Below are 22,970 nucleotides of genomic sequence, written 5' to 3'. Positions count from 1 at the left end.
CACCCCAGGGGATGTAGCCCATCGTTACCTTGGTGGGCGGATCAGGGTGGGTATCTCTCCCGGGAGCTGCTGGTCGTCTTTTGTTTTTTATTAAAGGGGAACAAAAAGCTCCTGGAAAGTGTGGAGAGACAGGTGCCGGAGTGAGCTTAGTTAATGTAGCATGGCAGGTCATCCCTGTAACAAGGGTGGCTGGGTGTGGCCTAGGGTGGTCTAGCTGTCTATGCAGACTCCTTCTGATCATGTATAACCCTGCAGCATGGGTTCGAATCCAGCCCACTGCTATTTCTGCACACTGTCTGCTCTATTGTTTCTATATATGTCTGTTCTATCCAATAACCAAAACATATGTGAATTTGACTGCACCATTCCTTCACAAAAAATGGTTGGCTTGGTGCGACTATATCTCAATCTGAAGTCCAAGGACTTTGTTCCATCCTTATGCCATTAAGTTTCAGACGACTTGTCTTGGTGCAATCTATTGGTTCTCAAACTAGTCTTATGACAACATTTTTACTCAGCTTGTTCAGCATTGATGCAGTTCAAACACACATACTGCCTACAAGACATGATAATTAGCCAATGAGCCATATGAAAAAAGGTTCAAGAGAGAAAAGGAATCATATCCACAAAAAAAGTGTAAAGGGGTTGAGCAATGAAAAGATGCGGATCCCACTGGTCCTGTGAAGACCACTCTTGTACAGTGGCTAAATCTAAAACCATCACCATCATGGGATAAAGGGTTTCAAAAAAGCGTGTGAAATGTGATCAAACTGGCTTTAAAATAGATTATGTCAAAGTATGTGGAACAAAATTCACAGAGAAAATTGCTAATCAGTAATTATTTTTTTGATCACAAACTCAGGTCAACTTACAAAATTATAAAATCACATTGTGTACATATAAACTCAAGAGACAGTGTATTACAGGGGTTTGTAGTGACTGGAAGGGCACATTTTACTCTAGTTTTTGTCGGCAGTGTGTAAGACGCTTTCAGTAGGACCAGTTTTTTTTCAAACACCTGGAAAAGCTCCCTAGATATATACACCATAGATACACTTTATATACAAAAGTATGTGGACACCCCTTCAAATTACTGGATTCAGCACACAGCCAAGCATTCTCCATAGACAAACATTGGCAGTAGAATGGCCTTACTGAAGAGCTCAGTAACTTTCAACGTGGCACCGTCATAGGATGACACTTTTCCAACAAGTCAGCTTGTCAAATTTCTGCCCTGCTAGAGCTGCTTCGTTCAACTGTAAGGGCTGTTATTGTGAAGTGGAAACGTACAGGAGCAACAACGTCTGTCCTCGGTTGCAACACTCACCACCGAGTTCCAAAATGCCTCTGGAAGCAACATCAGCACAAGAACTCTTCATCATGAAATGGGTTTCCATGGTCGAGTAAACGCACACAAGCCTAAAATCACCATGCGCAATGCCAAGTCACGGCTGGAGTGGTGTAAAGCTTGCTGGAGTGGTGTAAAGCCCTGACCTCAACCCCATCGAACACCTTTGGTATGAATTGGAACGCCGACTGCGAGCCAGGCCTAATCGCCTAACATCAGTGCCCATCCTCACTAATGCTCGTGACTGAATGGAAGCAAGTCCCCGCAGCAATGTTCCAACGTCTAGTGGAAAGCCTTCCCAGAAGTGTGGACGCTGTTTATGCAGCAAAAGGGAGACCCACTCCACATTAATCCCCATGATTTTTGAATGAGATGTTTGACGATCAGGCGTCCACATACTTTTGGTCAAATTAGTATATCCATTAGTGTAAATCTAGGGAGCGTGACCTTGGGTACTGGTCAGATACTGTGCCATATTTGATTGAGCCCTGATTGCTAGCATCACAAGTTTTTACAGACCATTTTAACTGACTAAGAAAAACTCTGTTCCCTATAACATCATTGACACTCAAAGTAGGGTTAATATGTAGTAGCATTATTTAAACATTCAATTTAAACTAGTAGACTTCTGTCGGGCACTTTTGTCAGGCAGCTGTATTATTAATGTCTCATTAATAACATTGTTATAGCTTAGAGGTAAATTTTATCAACTTCTACAGGCTACATTTTACAACCTGTTTACTATCTGTAAACATTGTGTTGTTCTTCTACAGTACAGATGAAGTGTTCAAAGTACTCAAGGCTGTAAGCACTAGGCAGTGTGACTTTGCCAAACTGCTGCTTTAAGGCTGTTTTTTCCAGTTATGTGTATGCAGCTGAAGGGTACAGGGCAGTGTTTTACTTTTCTACGGTTAACAGTGTTTTATCGCAACAAGGGCAATTGTCTCTGTGGCAGTCATTCTCTCTTTTAGAACAGCAAGTTATCCATCGTCCTTTGGATTAGCAGCTAGCTACCTCTTATGCTTTTCCTTCAGGCCTATGCACAAATATAGTTACCTAAGCAAAATTGTGATCCTGCGTATTTGCGTCTAGTTATTTGCATCTTGTTACAAATCACGGGGCTGCACATTTGCTTATTCTTGCTACGCAACTACGCAGGGTCGCTATTTTGCATAGCTTATTGTAGTTCTTGCGTCTGTCCGTAGGATATAAATGAGGCTTACGGGCCTTGTTTGGGGACCCAGGTGAAGTTCCAGCCTCCCAGGGTGTCCTTGCGGACGAAGGCCTGTCCCTGAGGAAAGCTGTGTGTCTTGAGTCTGACGCTGCTGGAAGAGTTTAAGGACATGCTGAAAGCTAGCTCTGTCCGGCCACGTGGGGTAGACAGTTCAGGGTACTGAGTCGTCACATCACCCCCTACAGGACTGGAGGGGCTACGGTAGTGAGGGCTGGGAGTGTGGTACAGCCCTGGACTACTGTCCTGAGACAGGTTGGGAGAGGAGGCTAAGATGGGCCTGAATGGCTGTATTGGGTCAATTGACGAGAGAGTGTTGACTAATTGGGGCAGTGGGGCTTCATAAGGGGTGGCCTGGAAATTGGGGGTGACTTCTATGCTAGGGCTGTATGGAGTAGAGGGCACAGTTCCAGTAAAGTTAGAGACGGAGTCTGTAGAGACACTGTAGTCACTGTTGGTGTTAAAGCAGTAATCAGTGTACAGTCCTACACTGGCACCATGACCAGGGCCATCAGTAGGTGTGTCATAAGCGGTGGATTTATGATCGGTTGTTTGGCAGTAGTCACCAGAGGAGTCTGTGATGGTGCTGCATTTGGTGAGGGAGTCAATGGAGGAGTTAAAGCTGTATTCAGTGGATGTTGTATCGATGGTGTCCTCATCCTTCAGGCCCAAGGTCTGCAGGATCCACATGTCCACAGGTGGGGTGCTGGCTAGCTCCTCTTCTGAACAGAACTGCAGGGACAAGTTCCGGCAGGTCCGTTTCACCTGAGAACCAAGGAGAAGCTGACTGGCACTGAGGTTCCGGAATTCTCCAACACCATGCAGATTCTGGATTTCGGAATTCCGCTTCCGGTTCCTCCTCCTATCGCCACTCTGAGCAGAGAGAAGTCTCTATGGAAAAGGAGAAACACAAGTAAGGAGGCTGTTTGAGAGAAACTACACCTCTGTAAACTGGGAAATTGGGCTTTACAAAGGGCACACTTATTATGCTAGATTTAGAGATAACTAGAGATAAATTCAGCTGAAATGAATCAATCAATCAGTCATGAATAATCTTTGATTATGAAGTAATTACCTTTGTTTTTTCCTCCAATGTTTTCACAAATGAAGAGTTTAAGAATTCTTTGAGTTTGTTATTTTCCTCATGCAGTCTTGCCAGTTCCCCCTCTCTCTGTATCAACGTGTCTTGAAGCTTAGGAAAATAAAAGACAAATGTGTAAGTATTTGCAGTACAAATTATATATTCATTATTTTATTTACTCATTTGAAGAAGAAGAAGAAGATGATGAAAAATCCATTTTAGTGGCCCCACTCTTGACGGCAAAATGAAAAAAATGTGGTTTTAAAGTGAATTTCCTGCAATTCGACACATTTTGTTATAACACATTTCCTGCAATTCTACACATTTTGCCATGGGGTGGAGAAACAATATTTGTGGTTTTAAAGCTAATTTCCTGCAATTCTACACATTTTGCCATGACTTTTGTCATTTTAATGATATCTGAGTGAAAGTGACTGGCAAAATCAATGGGGGCCACCTGGAGGTCGTTATTCGGACAAGATTACTACATGTTTAGAGAGCTGCCTAGATTAACTATCAGTTTTTCACACAACCAGAAGTTAGCTAGTTAGATTAAACCTAGCATTAGCTAGTTAGATAAAACATGACACAACTAAAAATGACTAAAACCTTAAATGTAAATTCGAACTAGCTACTACCCAGGAGAAAGCTCATGTTCATTCCAACATATCAAAGTTTATTCACATTCATACTAATCAAATCAAACTTTGTAAAATGCGCCGAATACAACAAGTGGAGACCTCTTTTTATTTTTTTTATTTAACCTTGTTTTAACCAGGTAGGCTAGTTGAGAATAAGTTCTCATTTACAACTGCGACCTGGCCAAGATAAAGCAAAGCAGTTTGACACATACAACAACACAGAGTTACACATGGAATAAACAAACATACAGTCAATAATACAGTAGTCTACATACAGTGTGTGCAAATGAGGTAAGATAAGGGACGTAAGGCAGTAAATAGGCCATAGTGGCGAAGTAATTACAATATAGCAATTAAACACTGGAGTGATAGATGTGCAGAAGATGAAGGTGCAAGTAGAGATACTGGGGTGCAAAGGACCCCAAAAAAATGTAATAATACAGTATGGGGATGAGGTAGTTGGATGGGCTAATTACAGATGTGCTATGTACAGGTGCAGTGATCTGTGAGCTGCTCTGACAGCTGGCGCTTAAAGTTAGTGAGGGAGATATGAGTCTCCAGCTTCAGTGATTTTTGCAGTTCGTTCCAGTCATTGGCAGCAGAGAACTGGAAGGAATGGCGGCCAAAGGAGGAATTGGCTTTTGGGGTGACTAGTGAAATGTACCTGCTGGAGCGCGTGCTACGGGTGGGTGCTGCTATGGTGACCAGTGAGCTGTGATAAGGCGGGACTTTACCTAGAAAATACTTGTAGACGACCTGGAGCCAGCTGGTTTGGCGACGAGTATGAAGCGAGGGCCAGCCAACGAGAGCGTACAGGTCTCAGTGGTGGGTAGTATATGGGGCTTTGGTGACAAAAGCGATGACACTGTGATAGACTGCCTCCAATTTGCTGAGTAGAGTGTTGGGGGCTATTTTGTAAATGACATCGCCGAAGTCGAGGATCGCTCGGATAGTCAGTTTTACGAGGGTATGTTTGGCAGCATGAGTGAAATAGGAAGCCGATTCTAAATTGAATTTTGGATTGGAGATGCTTAATGTGAGTCTGGAAGGAGAGTTTACAGTCTAACCATACACCTAGGTAGAGTTGTATGGCATTGAAGCTCGTCTGGAGGTTAGTTAACACAGTGCTCAAAGAAGGGCCAGAAGTATACAGAATGGTGTCGTCTGCGTAGAGGTGGATCAGAGAATCACCAGCAGCAAGAGTGACATCATTGATGTATACAGAAAAGAGAGTTGGCCCGAGAAATGAACTCTGTGGCACCCCATAGAGACTGCCAGATGTCCGGACAACAGGCCCTCCGATTTGACACACTGAACTCTATCAGAGAAGTAGTTGGTGAACCAGGCGAGGCAGTCATGTGAGAAACCAAGGCTGTTGAGTCTGCCGATAAGAACGTGATGATTGACAGAGTCGAAAGCCTTGGTCAGGTCGATGAATACGGCTGCACAGTATTGTCTCTTATCGATGGCGGTTATGATATCGTTTAGGACCTTGAGCGTGGCTGAGGTGCAGCCATGACCAGCTCGGAAACCAGATTGAATAGCGGAGAAGGTACAGTAGGATTCGAAATGGTCAGTAATATGTTTGTTAACTTGGCTTTCGAAGACCTTAGAAAGGCAGGGTAGGATAGATATAGGTCTGTAGCAGTTTGGGTCTAGAGTGTCTCCCCCTTTGAAGAGGGGGATGACCGCGGCAGCTTTTCAATCTTTAGGGAGCTCAGACTTTTCGAAAGAGAGGTGGAACAGGCTAGTAATTGCAACAATTTTGGCAGATAATTTTAGAAAGAGAGGGTCCAGATTGTCTAGCCCGGCTGACTTGTAGGGGTCCAGATTTAACTTGAAACATGTAGGTATTACATGTAGGTATTACTCTGTCAGGGAGAGGTTGAAAATGTCAGTGAAGACACTTGCTAGTTGGTCCGCGCATGCTTTGAGTGCACGTCCTGGTAATCTGTCTGGCCCCGCGGCTTTGTGAATGTTGACCTGTTTATAGGTCTTACTCACATCGGCTATCGAGAGCGTTATCACACAGTCGTCCAGAACAGCTAGTGCTTTCATGCATGCTTCAGTGTTGCTTGCCTCGAAGCGAGCATAAAACTGAGTGTTACTGTGTAACTTATTTTTATTTTTTGCTTTAGTTAATTTGGTAAATATTTTCTTAACTCTTCTTGAACTGCACTGTTGTTTAAAAGCTTCTAAGTAAGCATTTCACGGTAAGGTCTACACTTGTTGTATTCTGAAGACAAACAATGTATACGAAATGCTTCAGTCTGGTTTTAGACCCCATCATTGCACTGAGACTGCACTTGTGAACGTGGTAAATTACCTTTTAATGGCGTCAGACCGAGGCTCTGCATTTGTCCTTGTGGTCCTAGACCTTAGTGCTGCTTAGTGCTGCCATCGATCACCACATGCTTTTGGAGAAATAGGAAGCCCAAATTGGTCTACACAGACAAGTTCTGGCCTGGTTTAGATCTTATCTGTCGGAAAGATATCAGTTTGTCTCTGTGGATGGTTTCAACTGTAAATATCGGTATTCCTAAAGGTTCCGTTTTAGGACCACTATTGTTTTCACTATATATTTTACCTCTTGGTGATGTCATTTGGAAACATAATGTTAACTTTCACTGCTATGCGGGTGACACATAGCTGTACATTTCAATGAAACATGGTGAAGCCCCAAAATTGCCTTCGCTGGAGGCCTGTGTTTCAGACATAAGGAAGTGGATGGCTGCAAACTTTCTACTTTCAAACTAGGACAAAACAGAGATGCTTGTTCTAGGTCCCAAGAAACAAATAGATGTTCTGTTGAATCTTACAATTAATCTTGATGGTTGTACAGTCGTCTCAAGTAAAACTGTGAAGGGCCTCACCATTACTCTGGACCCTGATCTCTCTTTTGACGAACATATCAAGACTGTTTCAGGGACAGTTTTTTTCCATCTACGTAACATTGCAAAAATCCTACATTTTCTGTCCAAAAATGATGCAGAAATATGTATCCATGCTTTCGTCACTTCTAGGTTAGACTACTGCAGTGCTCTACTTTCCGGCTACCCGGAAAAAGCACTAAATAAACTTCAGTTAGCATTAAATATGGCTGCTAGAATCCTGACTAGAACCAAAAAATGTGTTCATATTACTCCAGTGCTAGCCTCCCTACACTGGCTTCCTGTTAAGGCAAGAGCTGATTTCAAGGTTTTACTGCTAACCTACCAAGCATTACATGGGCTTGCTCCTACCCATCTTTCCGATTTGGTCCTGCCGTACATACACGTACGCTACGGTCACAAGATTGTCCCTAGAATTTCTAACCAAACAGCTGGAGGCAGGGCTTTCTCCTATAGAGCTCCATTTGTATGGAATGGTCTCACTACCAATATGAGAGACGCAGACTCGGTCTCAACATTTAAGTCTTTATTGAAGACTCATCTCTTCAGTAGGTCCTATGATTGAGTGTAGTCTGGCCCAGGTGAAGGTGAATGGAAAGGCACTGGAGCAACGAACTGCCCTTGCTGTCTCTGCCTGGCTGGTTCCCTTCTCTCCACTGGGATTCTCTTCCTCTAACCCTATTACAGGGGCTTAGTCACTGGCTTACTGGTGCTCTTCCATGCCGTCCCTAGGAGGGGTGCGTCACTTGAGTGGGTTGAGTCACTGATGTGGTCTTCCTGTCTGGGTTGGCGCCCCCCCTTGGGTTGTGCTGTGGCATTGATCTCTGTGGGCTATACTCGGCCTTGTCTCAGGATGGTAAGTTGGTGGTTGACGATATCCCTCTAGTGATGTGGGGGCTGTGCTTTGGCAAAGTGGGTGGGGTTATATCCTGCCTGTTTGGCCCTGTCCGGGGGTACCATCGGATGGGGCCACAATGTCTCCTGACCCCTCCGGTTTCAGCCTCCAGTATTTATGCGGTAGGAGTTTATGTGTCGGGGTGCTAGGGTCAGTCTGTTATATCTGGAGTATTTCTCCTGTCTTATCCGGTGTCCTGTGTGAATTTAAGTATGCTCTCTCTAATTCTCTTTCTTTCTTTCTTTCTTTCTCTCTTTATTTCTCTCTCTCGGAGGACCTGAGTCCTAGGACCATGCCTCAGGACTAACTGACATGATGACTCCTTGCTGTCCCCAGTCCGCTTGGCCTTGCTGCTGCTCCAGTGTCAACTGTTCTGCCTGCGGCTATGGAACCCTGACCTGTTCACTGGATGTGCTACCTGTCCCAGACCTGCTGTTTTCAACTCTCTAGAGACAGCAGGAGCGGTAGAGATACTCTCAATGATCAGCTATGAAAAGCCAACTGACAGTTATTCCTGAGGTGCTGACCTGTTGCACCCTCGACAACTACTGTGATTATTATTATATGACCATGCTGGTCATTTATGAACATTTGAACATCTTGGCCATGTTCTGTTATAATCTCCACCTGGCACAGCCAGAAGAGAACTGGCCACCCCTCATAGCCGGGTTCCTCTCATTGTTTCTTCCTAGGTTTTGGCCTTTCTAGGGAGTTTTTCCTAGCCACCGTGCTCCTTCACCTGCATTGTTTGCTGTTTATAGGTTTTAGGCTGGGTTTCAGCACCTTGAGATATCAGCTGATGTAAGAAGGGCTATATAAATACATTTAATTTGATTTGTATTCGGTGCATGTGACAAATAAAGTTTGATTTGATTTGAGGTGGTATACACCTCAATGCCATTGGATGAATCTGGAAACTTATTCCAGTCTTTGCTAGTAAAATGGTCCTGTAGCGTAACATCCGCGTTATCTGACCACTTCCGTATTGAGTGAGTCACTGGTACTTCCTGATTTAGGTTTTTGCTTGTAAGCAGGAATCAGGAGGATAGAATTATGGTCATATTTGCCAAGTGGAGGGCGGGGGAGAGCTTTGTATGCATCTCTGTGTGAGAAGTAAAGGTGGTCTAGAGTATTTTTTCCTCTGGTTGCACATGTGACATGCTGGTAGAAATGAGGTAAAACGGATTTAAGTTTGCCTGCATTAAAGCCACTAGGATTGCCGCCACTGGATGAGCATTTTCTTGTTTGCTTTTGGCCTTATAAAGTTGGTTGAGTGAGTTCTTAGTGCCAGCATCGGTTCGTGATGGTAAATAGACGGCTACGAATAATATAGATTTTTTTAAATTTACCCAGGCAAGTCAGTTAAGAACAAATTCTTATTTTCATTGACGGCCTGGGAACAGTGGGTTAACTGCCTGTTCAGGGGCAGAATGACAGATTTGTACCTTGTCAGCTCGGGGGTTTGAACTCTCAAACTTCCGGTTACTAGTCCAACGCTCTAACCACTAGGCTACACTGCCGCCCAAGAACTCTCTTGGTAGATAGTGTGGTCGACAGCTTATTATAAGGTACCCTAACTCAGGCGAGCAATACCTCGAGCCTTCTTTAATATTAGACATCGCGCACCAGCTGACAAATAGACACACGACCACACCCCTCGTCTTACAAGACATAGCTTCTCTGTTTTGCCGGTGCATGGTTAATATTAGACATTGCGCACCAGCTGTTATTGACAAATATACACACAACCCCACCCCTCATCTTACCAGACGTAGCTTCTCTGTTTTGCCGGTGCGTGGAAAATCCTGCCAGCTCCATATTATCTGTGTTGTCATTCAGCCACTCGGTGAAACATAAATTATTACAGTTTTTAATGTCCCGTTGGTAGGCTAATCTTGATTGTAGTTCATCAATTTTATTTACCAATAATTGCACGTTGGCCAATATAACGGATGGAAGTGGGGGTTTACTTGCTCACCTACGAATTCTCTGAAGGCAGCCTGACCTCCGTCCCCCTCTAATCCGTCTTTTTTTCACGCAAATGATGGGGATTTGGGCCTGTTCCCTAGAAAGTAGTATATCATTCGTGTCGGACTCGTTAAAGGAAAAAGCTTCTTCCAGTTTGAGGTGAGTAATCGCTGTTCTGAAACCCAGAAGTTATTTTTGGTCATAAAAGACGGCAGCAGCAACATTATGTTCAAAATAAGTTAAAAAAAATATATATTAAAAAAATAGCACAGTTGGTTATGAGCACGTAAACCATAGCCATCGTCTCCAGCACCATTATTCGGCCCTTTTGTACACTTTTTACTTAAACGTACTTTGTTGATGCCAACAACAATTACTTTTCCAAGTGCGGTGAGCAATGATGTTGGTGCTGCACAGTGATTCTTCTCTCACTCACACACTGCCACAATGCTTGTATTAACCGAGAGTGAGAATGAAGCAGTCAGTGGAGGTGGGGGAAGTGACTCACATTCCAGCAGCAGAGGCCTTTTCAAAATAAAAGTTATTCAATGAATCTGGTGAGAAACAAACATTTTAAAAAAGTATTGTGAATTGCTGTATTTATTTTATTATTGAGATGGGGGGCATTTGACCTGCTTCTAACATTGGGGGGAGATGTCCCGTCTGTCCCTTTGGTCCTATGCCCCTGTACACAGGTAACACCTATGCCCCTGCACACAGGTAGCACCTGAAGAAACTATCCAGTTTTGTTAGTGTAAATAGCTACCTGCTTGTTTCTCTGCAAATGTGGTGACAGGTGGTCAGTCCAGATTGGGTCAGGTCGAGAGGTCCCAAAGTCCAAACAAGAGTAGAGTTCTAGTTTAGAGAGAAAACAGAGACATTGCCCTAAATATCAGAAATACAACAATAATAGCAGCAAATAGCAGCAAAGGCCTGTGATAGCTGGGCCTAAATGAGTAAGTAATGTGTACAGTAGAGAAAATAAAGTAATAATTTGAAGAAAAAAAAACAGAAGCCTTAAAATGTGATTTTAAATCAATCCTACTATCTGCTATCCAAATAAGGAAAATTCCAGTGATAAACGAGCCAGCCACATGGAGGCTCGCGCTGAACCTGGCATATCACTGCGAAGTAAATTTTAATTTCAACAGACTTACCCCGCTGTGTTGGCTCGTGCTGGCATGCTGTGTCGTCCGGGGGACCAGCGGCCCAAAAGGAGGCCACAGTCACCGTGGAAACGTCAACACTGTCTGCCGACGTTGGGGCTGGGTAAGGGCAGTTGTAGAGTTGGCCCCCTACAAAGCTCAGATCTTGACAAGTCAGGGCAGTGCTCTGTAAAACAAATAGGCAGGAGGGATACCTCATCAATAAAGTGAAAGTGTATCAATAAAAGTCGTAATTGTATATTATAACATATTCATAATGATCAATTGTGAGAATAGTCCATCACCTAATGCAGACATATGTGATTAATTGTGATAAATGGTGATAAATTGTGAACTCTCTCTCTGTCTCTTTTACTTTCTAGCATGGAACTATTAAATAAATTGGCTTCAATGAAGCTTAGATGAAACATCCTTATTTGATGTGAATTACAGTCAGATTGAATAAACACACTATCAGATGTAAATATAAATGAATAATTAAATCAACGCCACAAGCAATCCATAATTTCTCATGCCGTAATGTGATATACGGATAAAGTTCCTCGAGAGTTATAGCGATCAACATGATCTATGTATCTACCTGTTGCGTCTGCCTTATCCAGACTGTGCAAATTCTCGATCATGACTCCCGCTCACAAAATCTCAGCACTTCAGTCCACATTGTAGGTAGGCTACGCTGTTTTACAAAACTTTAATCAAATTTATTTACCAAACGAGTCACATGCAAATCTGCAAATGCACCAAATTGCCGGTGAACACTGTGCGTAAAAATACGCATCATGGTCACCATGCGCTGATGAACACTAACACAACAATAAAGTCCATATTATTAAGAAAATGGACAACAAGACATACATACATGTTTAACTGTCAAATTATGTGACCAAGACACTCACCATGGTGAAGGTAGGGTCACACGGAGTAGGGCGCGTGTGGGGCTCCGGGAACGCTCCGAACCTGTAAGGAGAACTGCTGCGTGGGTTGGGGGAGGTGAGTAAGTAGACTATAACTAATCTTAATTTTGCAGTAGCAGTAAAGCCTGAGCTCTATCCCCTCTCTCCAAGCAATCTGATTTGACGATCTAAAGCTGTCAAACGTGTGACGTGTGATATTGGACAGTTGGAGTCTTGGTGATCCACATCTGCGCCGCTTGTTTCATTTAATAAGAACGAATCAAGATGCGTTGTTAAGCACGTCTCTTAATGTAATAGCCTACACTGATGCTCATTGTATTTTGCAAGGTGCATGAGTATATAGCCTCATGATTAAGTAATTCTGCTCAGAAGGAGATATGATGGAGAGATAAAAAATTATCTTAGGGCATCTGTGCGCGGGACTGCATCCATTGGATGGCGCAGAGTTAATGTTTAAACCCAGAACAGATAGACATGGGGAATGAATCGTCTGTCATGGGTAGACATGCATATACCCCCACCTCAACTCAACTGGCAGTTAAAAGACAGGAACATACCTTTGAGTGACACATTAACATGGCATTGTATGAGACATGAGGTAAGAGAGAGAGAGAAGGGAGGGGCATATTTGAGGAAGGAGGAGGAAGAGGATAGGTGTGTACTGTATTTATTGTAATGATGCTGGTGGTATATTTTCTAAATGATTTCTAGCTTCAACTGTGCATTAGATCAATTGAGCAATAGACTGTTGCTACATACATATTCCAGAGAATGAGGAATGAGTTAGTGAGACATTCCATCCTCAGTGTCATATTGCATGATAGCTTAAATATCCTGAACTGTCATTCTGAAAATAAATGTTTCTCTCATGGCTAACTATCAGCAGGATGTTTGAAAAGTTTAAAAAAAATATGATTTTGACTGTTCATGACCTTTAATGGTTGCAATTCATAGCAATCTAGTTTATGTAATGTTTATTATCATTACCCTCACACCTCATGATTATATTTGCACATACAGTGCATTCGGAAAGTATTCAGACCACGTGACTTTGTTCATATTTTTGTTATATTACAGTCTTATTGCATTTCCCCTCATCAATTTACACACAATACCCCTTAATGACAAAGCAAAAACAGGCTTTTAGACATTTTTGCAAATGTATATACAAACCCCCCTGAAATATCACATTTACATAAGAATTCACTAACTAAGCCACATAACTAAGCCCTTTACAAAGCACTTTGTTGAAGCACCTTTGGCAGCGATTACATCCTTGAGTCTTCTTGGGTATGACGCTACAAGGTTGGCACATCGGTATTTGGGGAGTTTCTCCCATTCTCTCTGCAGATCCTCTCAATCTCTGTCATATTGGATGGGGAGCGTCGCTGCACAGCTATTTTCAAGTCTCTCCAGAGATGTTCAATCAAGTTCTTGTCTGGGCTCTGGCTGGGCCACTCAAGGACAGCTGCGTTGTCTTGGCTGTGTGCTTAGGGTCATTGTCCTGTTGGAAGATGAACTTTCGCCCCAGTCTGAGGTCCTGAGCACTCTGGAGCAGGTTTTCATCAAGGATCTCTCTGTACTTTGCTCCGTTCATCCTTGCCTCGATCCTGACTAGTCTCCCAGTCTCTGCCGCTTAAAACCATTCCCAGAGCATGATGCTGCCACCACCATGATTTCCTCCAGTGACGCTTGGCATTCGGGCCAAAGAGTTCAATCTTGGTATCTTCAGACCAGAGAATCTTGTTTCTCATGGTCTGAGAGTCTTTAGGTGTCTTTTGGCAAATCCAAGCAGGCTGTCATGTGCCTTTTACTGAGGAGTGGCTTCCCTCTGGCCGCACTACCATAAAGGTCTGATTGGTGGAGTGCTGCAGAGATGGTTGTCCTTCTGGAAGGTTCTCCCATCTCCTCAGAGGAACTCTGGAGCTCTATCTGAGTGACCATCGGGTTCTTGTTCACCTCCCTGACCAAGCAAGGCCCTCCCCCGATTGCTCAGTTTGGCCAGGAGGCCAGCTCTATGAAGAGTCTTGGTGGTTCCAAACTTCTTCCTTTTAAGAATGATGGAGGCAACTGTGTTCTTGGGGACCTTCAATGCTGCAGACATTTTTTGGTACCCTTCCCCAGATCTGTGCTTCGACGCAATCCTGTCTCGGAGCTGTACAGACAATTCCTTTGAACCCATGGCTTGATTTTTGCTCTGACCTCCACTGTCCACTGTGGGACCGTGTGTACAGGTGTGTGCCTTTCCAAATCATGTCCAATCAATTGAATGTACCACAGGTGGACTCCAATCAAGTTGTAGAAACATCTCAAGGATGATCAATGGGAACAGGATGCACCTGATCTCAATTTCTAGGCTCATCGCAAAGGGTCTGAATGTCACTTATGTAAATAAGGTATTTCTGTTTTTTATTTTTCAGACAGACAGACAGGCACGCACGCACACACACACACACATACCCTTGTTTCAGACCAGTAGCATATAATGGATCCTATTGTATCAGATATTATTGTAGTTGGTGCTGTATATTAACTAATATACATGGGTTTTAACTTGAAAAATGTGTTGTTAGTTTACAAATGTTTGCCTCCCCACATGTAAAACCACGAAGTCTACTGGAAAGGCCCAAACGCAAAATGGTCATTTTGATGACTCACATGGTGAGCCTACTGTACATGATAAGCTGATGTGTTTAAGTATGGAATACATCTGTGAGGATTTTTCTACACTATTCACAACATATTTACACAATAGCAATCTTTATAGGATAAAAATCTAATTTAATTAATTACATGTGGAAAAACCTATTTGAGTGAACGTTATCAAGCCAGCAGCAGATGAAACAGAAAGTGTATTCTCTCCTCCCTCTCTCCCTGGTTTGTGCTGGCAGCTATCACTGTCTAGCTGGCTAGCTTTAGGCTATTTACTAGCCTATACCAGTGACAATCTTAGCTGTTATCGACATATGGCAGTACACAAACACAATCCAGCGCACTTATTTTGAAAGCTAGAAAGAAAAATAAACAGAAACGGAGATAGAGGATAGCTAGCTATAGCAGGCTAACGTTAGCTGATGCCTCTTCAGCAAGAAGCAACTGTGACAACATTGATCCTTAGATAAAAAAATAAATCTCCCATTGATCAAAATCCACAATCCACCCCTCTAAAGAAAGCCTGTCTCTGGGACTTCTCCTGAATTACCCCAGATCCGCGATCAGATCCATGACCAAAGCGTCACATTTAAATTTAGCTCGCAAGAAGGCTCTATAGATAACTCCCCCAGCACTACAGACACCATCCAACGAGCCATCCATACACACAGTAAGCCCAAGTGCAGACAGCCATCAGCTCCCAAAACACAACTTATGCGTCAAGCTCCAGAAATTAACTTTCCCATTGAGCAAAATTCACAATCCATCTCTCTAAAGAGAGTGTCCTTTGTCCGAAATGCCACCAGATCCACGATTGAATACATGGCCATTTCGGTTTAGCTCGCCATCCACACATATAGACACACACACACAGTTTCAGCCCCAGCCACAGGGTTCTATACAGAAACATTGACCTCCATCGCAACCAAAATTGCTCTTTTCCCATAGGCTTGTACTATCTGTAGAATGACAGCACCAGCCGTTAGTTACCAACAGCTGGCAGACACATTCATTTTACCAGGTGAAGCCCTTATAGTGTTCTGTCTCTGCTGGTGCTGCAGCCATGTTGTTGATATGGACAGCATCTACTTTGAAAAAAACTAACATTTTGCTGTAGCCCTCCTTCCATTGTTGATAGCCATGGAAGTTCTCAAGGATGAAATGTGCCTCGCAGATTGAAGAGTAGATGCCAAATTCGCCCGCCTTCTTCTCACAAATGTATTCCACTTTTTACAAACTGTTTAATTTGCGGGCCATAGAGACATACTGACATTTGCATAGCAAGTGTTGCTACACCCTGCTACCACGCAAAGCTTGGCCATCTTGGTTAATAAAAATGCAATTGCTAGCTAGCTCCATATCACTAACCTAGTGTTTTTTGCTTTTTTTCACAAGTATATAAAGGGTGAGCATGGATTTTTATTTCCTCACTGTGTGATGCTGACTGCCGCTGTGGGACTGTGTCCGAAGTTAGAGCTGATTTGTTAGAGCTGACTTTTAGAACAATATTACAGTCGTATTAAAATGTTTTTAAGTTTTTAATTTTGGAACGTTTTCTTGGGGTGCCTTAAGTTACTATTACATACGTTTCTGGCCTTTAGAAATAGCTTCTACATGCCCTTTAAGTGTGGTCCTCTGTGTGGTTTTGTTTTGTTTTCAGTGTTGCAGAGAGGAGGAGGGGCTGTGCAGGCAGCGAAAACCTGTTTTTGTTTCGCCAAAGCTTTGCTTTGGCAGGAGAAGTGGGCACCGAGGGTTTTGCTGGTCCTTTCTGTCTTAATTGCAGGGTTTTAGAGTGACTTTGTGAAGTGTTCCAGGGGTGGCGAGGAGTAGGGGGGGCAAAGGAGGAGGAGGAGGTGGGGGACGTGGGTGTTAGTGTTTACTCCTATCCTCTCTAACTGACAATTAAAGGGATAAGAACTTCTCTCCTTTCACTCGTCATTGCCTCTTTTCCCTCTCACCGATTAAGATCCTCACCCCTCCCATTTGCCATTGAAGTAAAACTATACATAGCCAAAGGATTTCTGTGCGTGCCAACGTACCTGTTTGGAAATCTGACTGAATTGAAGCAACTGAGTTTAGAAACCTTTCATGTAGTAGTACTAGTACTACCATTGCAAATATGGTAATTTATGATGCCTTTATCCAAAACAACAGACTGTCATCATACACACATATTCTGAACATGTGACCCACGTTACAACTTGTGGGAACACCAGCCTATGGCTCCACCAATCCAATGCTTTTAGGTTCATGGGTAGTAGTGAATGAGTGCATACTGCAGAAGAAAGTAGATATTATTGGTACGCAGGAAGGAAAGTGGGAGAATGAACCCTGGTGGGGAGCAATATACTCTATGAGTGTCAGAAGCTGGGGACTATTACGGCAAGACCTCAGGCTCTGCACATCCCCTGCATTTTTTTGTGACACTTTGCGCTATACTAGTGCCAGATAAACCACTAGCAGTAAAAGGCCAAAGTGTTGTCATTGCGCCTTTGTGTTTAATTAATGACTGTTTTCGTCCCTCTCCCCTCCACCACCGCCCTATGCCCTCCTGCCAGCATCATTTTGGATCATTATGTTTCTGTACTTGTCCGACTCAAAAATGAGCTACATAAAGTAACTTAACTGCTCTACCTGTAACAGATGTAGTTTCTTTAATGAAATGTTTTTATCAACATCGTCTGTTTCAACATATCTGTGGAAATAATGTACTGTACGCAGAAAAATGTATATTCCGTTTGGTCACTATATACAAGCAAAGGTGTGATAATGAATACATGCAAAAAGTTGCTGCATGTTTTCTTTACTTTTTTTGGTCTTTCATACCCATATCCATCCCTTATCCCTGGTAAAGTCTCCCTTCTCCTCATCCAAATCCATACTTTGACCTCAATGCCTTTTCCATCATAATTGTTTAAAAGGTAGAACACCGTTTCTAGCTAATCGTTTCTTTGCACCCCACCACACCACTGATTCAGACAACCGTTTAATGCATTTTGGTTTGAAGGCACCCTTACAGTATGTGCGAGTGAGTGAGTGAGTGATTGTGTGAGTGTGCATGTTTGTATATGTGTCGCTTTGTGTATGCAGTCATGCGTGCGCATGTATGTGCGTGTGTGCCTGTGTGTGTATGTGTGCGCAAGCAGGGAATCCTGAAAGTGTGTCTTACAGTGGAAATGGAGGGGAGTGTTGAGGCCACAGTCAGGACACTGCTTTATATCCATTGTTAGCAGTCAGGTCCTCAGATTCAGTCACCCCTCCCCTGCCCCTCCACCTCCTTAAAGTTAATCCAAATTACATATTGATTTCCTTACGCTGTAAGCAGTCTATGGACAAGGTCTGACTGCAATCCATGATTTGGTTTTGTTTACCTGACCACTGAAACTAAATGCTGCCTTTTTAGCATTTGTCAATGTTACCGATATTAGATATTTTTGCACATTATGTGCCGACACTGAGCTATACAATTCATTTTAGATACTTTCGGATGATTTGGAAAAATGTCTAATATCGGTACCATTGACTTGCATTGAATTTGCAGTGCCCAGTTAAACAAAACCAAAGCATGGATTGCTGTCATACTGTACCTAGTCCATAGACTGCTTCCATGGTAAGGAAACCATTCAGTAATTTTGTAACTTGCATGAACTGTCCTTTAACTCCCTCCATACCCCCCCTCACCACACTCTCCTTCTATCCATCCTTTCACTCCTTTACCCCTTCACAGCTCTATCTCTATATCTGTCTATCCCTCCATACTCTCCACCCCTCCATCCCCTTAACTCCCTCCATCCATCCATCCATCCATCCATACCTCCATCCATACCTCCACTCCTTTACCCCTTCACCTTCCCTACCATCTTCGGCTAGAGGGTGACTAACATACTATCCATTCAGAGCCCCCCTCCTTCTTAGCCAGTTGGCCAGTTAATTGCTCCGTGTTCAGGGCCAGTAACGAGGCTGTACAGGTGGGCTACCTGGGAGTCTAACCCCGTGGCCCTGTCACAGATGTCAGCTCGGCCTGCCCTTTCTCTGCTGCACCCCCCCCCTGCAGAGAGCTCTAATGACGGGGGCTGCAGACAATGGATTTGTTGGGCAACAAGCAGGCCACTCTGGCTGCCTGCAACCTGTTGTTAAGTGGTAAACAGGCCTTTTGGACTGTTCCCTGTCTGCATGAGGCCTGGCTCACACTGAGTTAACATGTTGGCCCCAGAAACTATAGATTTGATGCCAGGATTCTATCCAAGCCTAACTATAGAGCAGCCCACTTGTATAGGTAATTTATGGTTGAGCTGACATGTGCAGCGTTTACCATAACGCAACATCTGCACATTTTGTGAGAAACGCTTTTGGAAGCTGAATTGTCGGCTGTATAAAGTGCGGCTCGGATTGAATCCCAGCCTGAGTTTCAGTAAAAGAGGAGTGACTGATGAAGTAATCCATTATTAGTTATCCACTGATCCATTGAAGGTTAACAAAGGTAAATTCTGTGTTAAATTATGTTTAGAGTAACAACATAGGCTAATGACCTGTATGATGTTCTCCATTAAGCGCCAATTCCTAACTTTAGATCAGCTCATGTCAATGGGAAAAGTGCAAAGCTTGAGTCAGGAGTTAAGCACATACATTTTAAGTTAGGATTTTACCTTAGTTGACAAGGTCTAAATCACCAGCACTGACCGCCACCTGAACAATTAACATTTATGCAAACAAGAAATTCTGTGAACTATGGGCTTAGTACATTTCAACATACCACAGCTCTGGCTTTGCAAGCACCTAACTTTTCAAGCACCATCAAAGTTAACCATTGACTGCTATGGCACGTAATATGCAAATCAGCAACCTACTCCATACATGTTGTGTGTGTCATCATACTATTTGCTAATTTACCCCAATATAAACAGGGTTGCCTACAATAATAGTCCAACAATGTGCGCCACGTGTTCTCAAAAGCACCTGTGGAGAGTGTCTAAAGTCACAGCCTGGCACGCTTGACTTCTTCACGGGGGGCCTCTTAACTTCCACCTGTCCCCTCCTTAACTCCATTTGGTGTTAACCCTCCACTCCTCCTGCTCAGACCATATATGATTATTAACCTCCTTCCACAGTGACTGTCCATATCTGGCTGTTACCTATCAGTGCTGTGGCTAGGGCCTACTCCGTTAGTTAGCGACGTGCTGCTAATCTTCTTTTATCTCAACAATAGTCACCTGCTGAGAGCCCTGTGCCAATTAAGCCCTCAGCTCCCAGAGAGCCCCAGAGAGCAATGCAGAGAGTGCCCGCCCTGCACTGGCCCAGAGCATGAGTCCTTCTCGTCCCCCAAACGGACCAGCCCAGCTGCCCACAGGCGTGCCGAGGACCTAGGAAGGACCCCCTTTCCCTATCGCGGTACTGGCAAGGGAAGCCCTAAACCGGGTCCTTTTGTTTGGAGTAGGAGAGACATATTGGTTCCTGCAGGACGTGTGTCCCCCCCCCCCCCCCACGTGACGGGGCGTGATTCTGCTGCCACCATGCTGACATCAAAGTAGTGCCAGTCAAAGGATACAGGGGTGACAGATATGCTTGTAGAATAGTAGCAGGGACTCCAAGAAACTACAGACACTTAAACAGCTTTTTAGCCCATAATAGTCTAATCTCTGTCTAAACCGGGGGAGCCCTTACTGCTATTACTCCATATAAAACACATTGAATAACAGATTCACTACATGGAACATCAGAGAGTCCCCAAAAAAATCTAAAGGAAGTTTGTTCTGAAGTGTTGGTCCTGTATCTGAGACATAGAGTGGGGCAAAGAAGTATTTAGTCAGCCACCAATTGTGCAAGTTCTCCAACTTAAAAAAATGAGAGTGGCCTGTAATTTTCATCATAGGTACACTTCAACTATGACAGACAAAATGAGAAAAAAAAATACAGAAAATCACATTGTAGGATTTTTTATGAATTTATTTGCAAATTATGGTGGAAAATAAGCATTTGGTCACCTACAAACAAGCAAGATTTCTGGCTCTCACAGACCTGTAACTTCTTCTTTGAGAGGCTCGTCTGTCCTCCACTCGTTACCTGTATTAATGGCACCTGTTTGAACAGTTAAGAACACTACTTTGTTCTTAACTGTCTTGCCTAGTTAAATAAAGGTACGAAAAAATATTAAAGGATGATCAATTGAAACAAGATTCACCTGAGCTCAATTTTGAGTTTCATAGCAAAGGGTCTGAATACTGTTTCACATTTTTAATACATTTGCAAAAATAGTTTTAGCTTTGTCATTATGGATATTGTGTGTAGATTCACGAGGAAAAAAATATTTAATACATTGTAGATTAAGGCTGTAACATAACAAAATGTGGAATAAGTCAAGGGGTCTGAATACTTTCTGAATGCACTCTAAACCTGAGCACATTGGGTTGATGGATTGACCCAGCAGCTGGGTAATTGTTTATGCAATCCTTTCAGTGACATCCGAATTTCAATTTGGCTTGCATATTTTTGCCTTCTCTACCATCCCAACCCCTCCCTTTCCTACACACACAATCAAGATATGATTTAGAATTTCAAATAATTAATTTCTATTGCCTGCATTTCAGAGAATGCACAAGAATATGTCATTTTTTTAAATAGCCGATTGAAACAAAGCACTATTGTCTTAAACATGTATTATTTCACAAGATAAGATTTCATAAGATAGAATTGATTATTATAATTTATTTATGTTATTTCATGAACCAAACAGTCCACACATCACACTAAAGCCTCAATTGAACTTGATCTGCACTCTCAGATTGCAAACACAGAAAAACAAAACATGCGTGTGTGACACTGTCTATCTTAAGTGCTATTAACACAGATCTATCTAGCACAGTGTCAGAGCGAATCAATAGATATTCGCATTCACTGACACACTTTGGTTGTCTTAGGTGACAACACACACACACACACACACACACACACACAGACACAGACACACACACACACACACACACACACACACACACACACACACACACACACACACACACACACACACACACACACACACACACACACACACACACACACACACACTCCACGACACTTTGCCATACAATAATTGTCTACATTTGGGTTGCGTTAAAACATTGTTACACAGAACAAATGTAAAATATTACATTTGAAGGTCACTCTACTAAGGACATGGACTAATGACTCATTACTTAGTAACTGTATTTCGTTCATAAAGCACTTTTTCACAATCCCCATTATGTACTGTAACATTTGTATTTAAAATAAAATGTGATAGAATGAAAGCGTACCAGAACGCGCTTCAGTAGAAGAGCTAAAGGCAAAAACGAGCCACGTACCATACTGTAGGCAAAACGCAGGCACAAATGCATTAACAAACAAACTAAAAGTACATTTAACAGAGCTATAAATAGTGCCTTAAGAGCACATTGGCATTGGAATGAGACACTGATGACTCATCCATCCATTGATCTATTATTAATTCACAAGAACACATCAGTAAAAGGGCTGTGCTTCCTCCTGTCTCTTTTCACACTACAAGAGCAGTTACATAATTGTTCAGTGGAAAAAAGACATGCTCGCCACAGTCTTACTACGGGGATCCTGTTCCTGGCAGCTGATACACTGTGGTCTGTAGGAAGTCCTATGCTGGGCTACAGTGGAAAAGTTGATAATAGGACTTGAAGCACACATACAGTGCCTCAAGCAGTGCACCTTGCTACAATGCCAGTCCACTAATGACTGTAAACAGCTGTGAGCAGTCCTCAAGAGCCAACATATATGGGTAGGGTCTTGTCACCTCCGCCTGGTGCAGGTACTCAATCATGTTGGTCCCAACCCGTTCGATAAATCATTTGATTGTCCTTGAAGAGTGTGATCCAGTTATCAGTTTCCCCGGGAAATCTGGGTTTAAAATGTAGAAGTCCCCAGCAATCTGTAGTAATGCAGACAATTATTTTTATGTCATTTGTATTGTACTTTAGTTTTTTTGACAAACATAAACATATGACAAAAACAATATACAACTTAAAATGTACATACAGTCGTGGCCAAAAGTTTTGAGAATGACACAAATATGAATTTTCACAAAGTCTGCTGCCTCAGTTAGTATGATGGCAATTTGAATATACTCCAGAATGTTATGAAGAGGGATCAGATGAATTACAGTTTTTAACAATCACTTT

The 22,970-nt window shown here is 42.9% G+C and overlaps 1 protein-coding gene across 1 annotated transcript; it reads right to left on the bottom strand.

Moving 5' to 3' along the window:
* Window positions 1-830: 830 nt before the first annotated feature.
* On the bottom strand, window positions 831-12,197 carry gmnc (geminin coiled-coil domain containing). The gene is made up of 5 exons (XM_064982678.1): window positions 12,118-12,197; window positions 11,213-11,387; window positions 10,822-10,910; window positions 3,655-3,771; window positions 831-3,470 (listed from the first exon to the last, which is right to left on the bottom strand). The coding sequence occupies exons 1-5, from the start codon at window positions 12,118-12,120 to the stop codon at window positions 2,568-2,570; spliced, it is 1,287 nt and encodes a 428-aa protein (XP_064838750.1). The 5' UTR covers window positions 12,121-12,197; the 3' UTR covers window positions 831-2,567.
* Between the last annotated feature and the right edge of the window lie 10,773 nt (window positions 12,198-22,970).

This window comes from Oncorhynchus masou, chromosome 13 (assembly GCF_036934945.1).
Source record: "Oncorhynchus masou masou isolate Uvic2021 chromosome 13, UVic_Omas_1.1, whole genome shotgun sequence".
NCBI classification, from domain to species: domain Eukaryota; kingdom Metazoa; phylum Chordata; class Actinopteri; order Salmoniformes; family Salmonidae; genus Oncorhynchus; species Oncorhynchus masou.
This window is presented reverse-complemented; position numbering and strand designations above follow the sequence as displayed.

What these genes read in the sequence shown, in the direction of transcription:
- gmnc (XM_064982678.1), bottom strand. An exon ending in GCACGAGCCAACACAGCGGG is followed by an intron (nt 10,911 to 11,212) that starts GTAAGTCTGTTG and finishes TCTCTAAACTAG; the next exon opens with AACTCTACTCTTGTTTGGAC. An exon ending in ATTTGCAGAGAAACAAGCAG is followed by an intron (nt 3,772 to 10,821) that starts GTAGCTATTTAC and finishes TATTTTCCTAAG; the next exon opens with CTTCAAGACACGTTGATACA.